The sequence below is a fragment of the Diospyros lotus genome, chromosome 2, assembly GCF_014633365.1.
Source record: "Diospyros lotus cultivar Yz01 chromosome 2, ASM1463336v1, whole genome shotgun sequence".
In the NCBI taxonomy this organism is placed as follows: Eukaryota; Viridiplantae; Streptophyta; class Magnoliopsida; order Ericales; family Ebenaceae; genus Diospyros; species Diospyros lotus.
In genome coordinates, this window is record NC_068339.1 from 45295300 (window position 1) to 45303941 (window position 8642).

The 8642-nt window shown below is 35.7% G+C and overlaps 2 protein-coding genes across 2 annotated transcripts in view; both read left to right on the forward strand.

The window, feature by feature from the left end:
* Positions 1-785, forward strand: part of LOC127794513 (60S ribosomal protein L18a-like protein) — a 29326-nt gene extending 28541 nt beyond the window's left edge. The window contains exon 5 of the mRNA XM_052325673.1: positions 305-785. Coding sequence (XP_052181633.1) covers positions 305-358 — 54 coding nt within the window. The 3' untranslated portion in view covers positions 359-785. The remainder of the gene's footprint in view (positions 1-304) is intronic.
* A 5703-nt stretch (positions 786-6488) lies between these two features.
* On the forward strand, positions 6489-8261 carry LOC127794847 (uncharacterized). Its single transcript, XM_052326102.1, has one exon. It carries the CDS (start codon positions 6489-6491, stop codon positions 8259-8261), a length of 1773 nt encoding a protein of 590 aa, XP_052182062.1.
* Positions 8262-8642: the final 381 nt, after the last annotated feature.

Here is an 8642-nt window from a genome sequence, read left to right on the forward strand (position 1 = left end):
TGTTAAGGGGACCAAAAGCATGCTTTAAAAAATTTTGAAGGTTTGCCAACTTTTTTGAAATTTTTTAGAACCTGTAGTATGAAATATGAAATTCTCAAAGTATTATAGGTGAAAGGATCCCCCCAACATCAACACACCCCCCGCCCCTGCCCCCGCCCCCACCCCCCAAAAAAAGATACTATAGTATAGAGATAGATTTCTGTAAACTTTGAATGGTTGTGTGCCTTTCGTTTCATGGAATCACCTAAATAATGCACTCTTTCCTCAACCCTCTTCTTTTTATTGATACAAATGACTGTTGCAGGCTATGATTTTCACAGTAGTGGCACTGATTGTCGTAGCTGCTATTCTGCTGTGATCCTTGTTTCTGAGCACTTCCTTTGTTATCACTCTCTCTGGTACCTTCCTTGGAGAAAATTGCAAGCTCATCTTCGCTAAGCTGAAGCAATCCCATTGTAATCTTCTTGTTACAATGGTAGAGAATAGGTGTCTCAGAAGTATCGTCGATCTGTAAAAGAAGTTTATCCTTGGGGCCCTCCAGTGTTGTATATAATACAAAGTGTGTAGCATATGTTTAAGGTTATGACCCCCTTGAAGTTCACGCTCGGGTACCTGTTCTGTAATGCATCTTGTAACTATCTCATATAAATGCATCTGTAAAGTGGTGTGGAGGAACATATTTAAGAATTGTGCTTAGTTTGTTGCCAAGAAAAAGTGTTACTATTCAAATCAGTTGCTTCTAAATGTTTGTTTGATGCCTTGATGGTGGGTTTGGCACAGGAAAAGAGGTTGTCTGACAGGGCTTTTAGTTTTGAACAATGATGGCTCGCATGATTGTTGAAACTAATATAAGGGTAAACTGGTCATTTTAATCTATCAATAAAATTTGGTACAAGTATCATTATTCTTTAATTGTTAGTCCTTCTGTTTTGAAGAGAAATGTGAATGCGCTATGATCTATACAGACTTATTTCTTGGATTAGGTTAGCTGCTTTTGGTAAATGTCCCCACCAAAACAGCTTCATGAAGAAGATGGCAATGCCTATGAGGTAGGTCTGGCCAAGGCAGTTCCAAGCTATCAACTTTTTTGGCCAGTGGGGTTGCCTTATCACTTGCTTTTATGCAACTTGGAACAGTGTACTTTCGGAATAACAATAATATATATATTTATGTTATTATATAAGTAATATATTATATTTTGACATTATGAGTTATGTTAATAAAATATTTTCTTATAATATTCTTTATATTTTATTTAAAAAATAAAAATAAAGTGCATTAACAAAATTTGAATTCATAACCTCTAAAAAATAATAAAAATTTTAACTTCACTACTATATTAAGATTGGCTAAATTTATATTTTTGTTTCAATAATTTTATATTTCTTTTTGTGGTCACTTAAATTTATTGTTATTTTAAGTATACTTTTGGATATGTATTTTTGAGTCAATTTAACTCTTGTATTTTAATTTTTGTTAGTTTGGCAACTTGAACTTTTTATTGTTTCGATTACATGTTTAGACTTATATTTTTTATTCAATTTAACTCTTATATTTTGATGTAAACAAAGTGAGAAGTTAACTTTATTATCTCATTTAATTTTATTTTTTACACATGAAATTGTAGAGGTTAAATTAATTAGAAAATATAAATTCAAGAGTGTAATCGAAATAATGAAAATTTTAAATTATCACAAAAAAATATTAAAATATAATAATTAAATTAACTTAAAAGTTAGGTTGAGAGATATAATTGAAATAATGAAAATTTTGGATAATTATAAAAAAATATAAAAATAAATATATATATATATAGATTTGGCCTATTAAGACTTGTTTCATTTAAAATTTTATTTTAAAAATTAAAAAATAAATTACTACTATTAATTAAACACAGATTAATAGAATTTCATTTAATTTACAAAAAAAACCCATAATTTTTAAAATTTAAACTGAATTTTTTATTTTTTTAATAAAGACATTTAATTTTCTATTTCATCATAGGAGGTGTTTGTTAATCAAGATAAGAGGAAGAAAATATCATATATGAGAAGTATTCTGGATGTTTGGTCTTTCCAACGTGTTTGTTAAACTTATTTGATTATCTTCAAAAAAATCCTTACGTGACCTCTTATTTCTTTCTTTTAAAATAAATTTATCTGACCTCCTCTTTAGATAAATTTATCTAACATTTTACAGATAAACCTCAATTATTTATATGTCTCTTGTAGAATAGTTAATGCCATACATTTTAAAATTTTAAATTTATTAAAAGAACTTATTCATTTAAATCTTATAATTAATATTATTTAATATATTTTTAAATTGTCATATGTTTTGACAATTTTTAAAATTTAAATGACATTATTCCTTTCACTGATTTTTTAAATTTAAATTTCTCTCTCTATATATACATATATTTTATTAACTAATACAATTCCTTTCACCAATTTTTAATTTATTTTATATTTTATTATCTATTATAAAAATATGATTTGGCCATTTTTAATTATCTAGGTGAAAATATTGTAATTTTAACAATAATTATTTATACTTTTCAACTCTTTTTAAATCTATTTTTGAACATAAATTTAGAAAATAAAACATTATTTTTATTTTTTTGACCATTCATGTTAATCATAAAATACCATTTTAATTATAAATTTATTGTTGATGTTGACAAACAATTTTAGATGAATTCGGTAATAGAAATATTTTGATAAAAAAAAAATTATCTTAATGCTTATCATATAGAAAGAAAAAGTATAATTATCAGTGAATTCTAAAAAATTTAACAAACAATCTGATATAAATTTTAGAATACTTTTTAATCTTATTTTGATCATTTTATATTTTAATTTAAAAAAATATTTTAAATTTATCTTAATAGGTCTTTTTTTCTTCTTCATTTTAATAAAAGCCCCTTTGCTTAAAAGTCCACCTGCTTTTCTATTTATGTTTGTGGTTGGCTAATAAAGTGATGGTCATACAATATGAGAGAGAGAGAGAGAGCGCGCGCCAGATGTCATCAATATACATAAATGACAGCAGTCACCTAGACTCTTTGATCAACACCGATACATTTTGTTTATGTGTTTATGTCATAGTCACCTTATCATCAATTAATAGTAAAATTAACTAATTATAACTTGTACAAAATACAAAGTTTACTAAAAAAATATAAAAATTAAATCATCTCCCGGATCGACCATCCAATCTTCGGGAGACCAAAAGGTCGGTCTCTCAGTGCTTCAATTTCTAGGAGACCATTTTGGTCTCCCATGTTTTGGTTATTTGAGATTTTTTAAAGTTAAATTATTTTGAATTTTTGAACTCTTTTGATCTTTTAACGAAGTTTTTACTTGGTTTACAATAGAAAAATAAGTTGTTGTACCCCTCCCTCTCTCTCCTTGAGAGAGTTCTCGTCGAGAGTGTTCTCTCGAGAAGATGAGCTCTTGAGAAAAAGGTTACGAAGACTTTTCAGCAACTTCTAGTAGACTCTTTCCAAAAGCCTCTTGAAAAAACCTCTCTGAGAGGCCAACAAAGTGTTGTACATGTGTCACAATCAAACTGAAACTTAAACTTTTATAAAAGGCAAGACACAACACGATTGGGGGGATCGAAATATCTGGTAACCGAATCTTGACTCTCTCAAATTTTCTTTTTCGAAGTTCTTTGCATTTCTTCCAGTAACCTTTTCCTCTTTCGCATACTAACTTGACCGTCAGAGAGTCTTTGTGGGAGATCCTCACAAGCCTTATAATATTTTTCGTGTGCTGCAGTTTTTTTGGAAGTTGAGCCTAGTTCTCCTTTATCCCTTCGAGAGAGCTTTTGTTCTCTCTAAGGCCTTTGAAGCACCTTCCCAAAAGAGACCTCTCATCTTTCCGAAAACAAATCAATTTTTCCCCAAGTGGTGTATTAGACCTCTTTTAAGAGCCTTCTATCAAATTCGAGTGCTAGGCCAGTCGAACATTTCCCAGAGAACCTCTCCAAGACGTTGTCTTTCTCCAAGATGATCCCTCCAAAAGGCATTGCCCAGCCTTTCAGCAATCTCCTTCTCTCGGAAAGCTTTCTCTCCAAGAGGGTCCCTTCAACAGTGGTACCTTCGAAGATTAATGCCCCACTTGGCTTTGTACGGCGATTTCTCTCATCCTAAAGAAGTTTTAATTGTTATATTTTGACAACATAAGTATTTGTCAAGAACTTATTTTTTATTTTTTTATAATATAGAAAACTCGAGAGATCCTTTGATTATAGATATTCTTTGGTCTAGATCTATCTCATTCACTCCAAAATTGACAATTTGTCTACTCCACAACCCAAAGTGAATGAATAGTCTCGTCGCGAGCTGAAATTCAAAGGCTTGTCCCTTACGCAAACTCGCACAAAAACAAATTCTAACCTACGATCTCATAGTATCACAAGTTCCCAAATGCACCGCATCAACCATTTATATTGTCCAAAAGATTTTATTAAAAATTTATATATGAAAATAATAAATATGATATAGTCACCATATAGCACGTGGGAGTATGATGATAAAGATGGAGTCTCTCATTTTACACATATATATTATAATTTACAGATATAAAAAAAAATGTCGAAATGAACGGTTCTGGTTTAATTTAGTTATTGACAAAACATAATGATATTTTTTATTATTATTATTTAGAGCATTAGAATAATTTAAAATATTACACTTCTTGCTTTTAATCTTTTTCCTTATATTTATATTTAGATTTATTTGTTATAAAAGTATTTAAACTATCAATATAAATTTATTAAAATAAAATATATTATTAAGTACACGAGTATTTATCACTTTATAAATAAAAATTAAATAAAATATATTAAAAGTTATGAAAGTAAAGAGAAAAATATAAAAATAAAACAGATGAGTGTCGAACACGACACAAACACAAAGCTTGGGGAGAAGAGCAAGAAACAGTGTCGATGCGACTGAAATGACTATTCTACCCCTAGGGAGAGACGCGTTTGTTTGTTTGTTTGTTTCTTTTCTGGTGGACGCTGTCTCCCTCCAAAACCTCAACCTAATAATATTATATTAATTAATAATAAAACGCGGAATTACGTGAAAACAATGGGCGTTGACGGCGGAGGAGCGGCTGCTTTGCGAGTTGGCTGACACAGTTGGACTCTGCGCTGTCATTCTTCCTCACATGTTATCTCATCTTTTCCCATTATATATATATATTTTTACACATATAGTAAAATTTATATTTTAGTTTTTGTATTTTTATGATTTTTTATTAAAATACTTAATTTTTTTTATTATTTTAATTATATTCTCAAACTCCACAATCTCAAGTTAACAATATACATCACCACAATTGATCTAGCATAGACATTGCACGTGTGCTAAAATACCAAAATTACCTCTCAAGACCATTATTTTTGCCAAAATTTTTGGCCAACAACGAGGTAGGTGCAAGTTGCTAGGAGACAACAAGCGAAGATGTCAACAACATGCAAAGCCGTCATTGGTTGGGGGTGACGAAGGTGAAAAGACAAAGTCATTGGTGAAGTTTCCTCTTTATCTTCCACCTTCTACCTTCCTCGACTAACGAGGATCAGCCATCGTCTACTGCAAGTCCATTCATGTCTTTCTTCGTCAAGACCCTTAAATCTCCAAAATCGTCGAGAATTATCTCAACTTCCTTATTCTGGGAGCCTTCGCCCATGACTTTTTGTAGAACATCATGCACCACTTCCTTCAAACCCATGGCTTCCTCAATATGAGAATGGGCTCAAAGTAGGTGACAATCAGCCATTGTTAGTCAAGAAAGGTAGAGGGCGAAGAGATGACAACTTCTTTGATTACAATAACTTCATTTGTCTACTTTACTGTTAACTCATGTTAGTCCATCTTTACCTTCACCTGTTGTCTATCTTCTCTTGTTGTTCACTCTTTGCCTTTTACCGTTGTCTGTAGTCAACATCTTCGTTTGAGACAACCTGTACTTGCCTCGGCCAGAAATCGTGGCGGAGATGATAGTTGATTTGCAAACATCTAAAAGGTAATTTGAATTTTTTAGCGTGTGCTATTAACTATGAGAAGACGTATAATTGACTTAAAATTACATAATTTATGAATATTATAATTAGAATAATAAAAAATTTGAGTATTTAAATAAAAAATGTATAAATATAAGAGATTAAAATATGTATTTTGCCTATTTATATACATACATACATGTAAATCCTACGTGGAACGTCCACATGATTTAACCTGAAGACAATAATTAAAAAGATTTAACAAAAGAAGAAAATATTAAAGAACTGAAGGTGGCGGAGTCGCCATTTCCAAGCGTCTAAGCTGATGTTCTGTTAAACAATCCAACACGAAAGCCATGTGTTTTCTATAAAAGTTAAAGCAAAACAAAGGCTGTCTCGAAAAGCAACCCAATTCTCTTTCTCTCTCTCTCTCTCTCTGAATCAAAAGCAAACTCGCATTTTACCCAACAATCATGGCAGATGATGGGGAAGACGTGACGCCATTTTGGGTAGAGAGCTCCGCCAATCGACGCCGCCGCAGCGGCGTCCGTCCGTCCTCACTCTTCCTCAACTCTGGCGTCCTGCTCTTCCTCCTGTGTTTAACTGCAGTATTCTTCTTGGTCGTCGTAGTTCCCTCAATTGTCTCTTCCACAGCCAAGATCTTCAGGCCCAATTTGGTCAAGAAAAGCTGGGATTCCATCAACTTGGTGCTCGTTCTCTTCGCCCTCCTCTTCGGCTTTCTCAGTAGGAACAGGAACTACGATTCCAGCTTCGATCAAGATCACAGTCGGACTGTTTCCAGTAATGAGGTTCGGAAGTCCAGCTCCTCGACGGTTTATCAGTGGTATGGAGATTCCGACCGGATGGTGGATAGTTACGCCGCAGTCGGAAAGTTGCGCCGGACTTACAGCTCCTACCCAGATCTGCGTGAAGTCTCGCCGTTGGACGTCACCGCGGATGATCGCTGGAGATTTTCCGATGATACACAGGTGGATGCCTTCCGGTACGCCGACTCCGATCAGCTCCATCGGCGCCGGAGCTGGAAACGGGCCCAAGAGGAAGAAGAAGACAAGGATGCATTTGATAACAGCAAGACTATTCACGTTGATACATTGGTGATTCGTGCCAGGGAAGCTTCGCCGTCTTCTCCGCCGCCGCCGGCGTCGGCACCGCCGGCTGTTCGTCGGAGAACGAGGCGTGTGTCTGAGATGGAAGAGAAGGAGAGAGTAGAAGAACCAATGAAATTTGAGTCGCTGGCGGTTCCGTTGACGTATCCACCGCCGTCGCAGCCCGTTGTTCGTCGGAAACCTAAGAGGACATACGAAAGTGTTGCGCATAAAGAGAAGAGAAATGAGGAACTGAAGAATGAATCAGAGCCCGTGGAATCTGCAACTTCACCGATTGTGTTGCCTACGACTTCGCCGCCGCCGGCGACTTCTTCGGAGAAGAGCAGCAAAAGTGACCGGAAAAGAGGTGGCGCAAATGCGACTAAAGACTTCTTGACCTCACTCTACCACCAAGGCAAGAAGAAGAAGAAGCGAAGGCAAAAGAGCGTCGAAAGTTTCGAAACCCTAATTCAGTCTCAAGCTCATACTCCACCGCCTCCTCCTCCTCCTCCTCCGCCGCCGCCGCCACCTTCAGTCTTCCACAATTTGCTCTCATCTAAGAAGGGCAAAGGCAAGAAAACCATCTCGGTCCCTCCCCCGCCGCCCTCGTTCACGGCGCCGCGTGCATCAAAAACCCTAGCCCAAAATTCAACTCTCGCAGCTAGTAAACCTCCATTGCCGCTACAGGTAACCAGTTTCAGCAGCGTAGAGGAGAGCTCTAACAGCGGCGGCGAGTCCCCGCTGAACAGTGGCCGATTGCCTCATATTCCGATTCCGCCGCCGCCGCCCCCGCCGCCGTTCAAAATGCCGAGCTGGAAGTTTGTGGTGCAAGGCGATTACGTAAGGATCGGGAGCATGAACAGCTCGCGAAGCGGGTCTCCGGATCTCGACGACACAGAGTCCCCCAGGAGTGATTTCTCGGTCGAGTCCGGGGGGACTATGACCGCCGTTGATAGCGGCGAAGTGGCGGCGCTGTTCTGCCCGAGCCCAGACGTGAACGCCAAAGCCGACATGTTCATAGCCAAGTTCAAGGCTGGGCTTAAGCTTCAGAAAATCAATTCCATCAAGCAAAAACATGGGCGGGGCCCGTCAACTCTCGGCCCAGATTCAAAGCCCGAAACAGGCCCTAGTCCAATTTGAACTCCTTTTTAGTTCTTCATTTGATTCAAACTTTTGGGTTTTGATTGATTCTTTCATCTTCATCTTCTGATGAATTAAGGTTTGTTGATTGATTTGGTTCTGACATACATACATACATGAAGATAATGATTCTGTAAAAACATAAGATTTTAGGGCTCTGATTGTATTTTTCTTATGCTGGTTTTGCGTCCATTAACACTGTATTCTTTTTGTAACTGTAAGAGTGATATATGAAATGATATTTTGTTCATGCAGACAAGCTGAGCAGATGATCTGCTTTGCTCATTTTCTAATTTTGTGCGGCAAGAGATTTGAATCCCATAGTGAAACAAACATAGGTCAATGAACAAACATTATAAGCTCCCATGTGTCACTCATCGC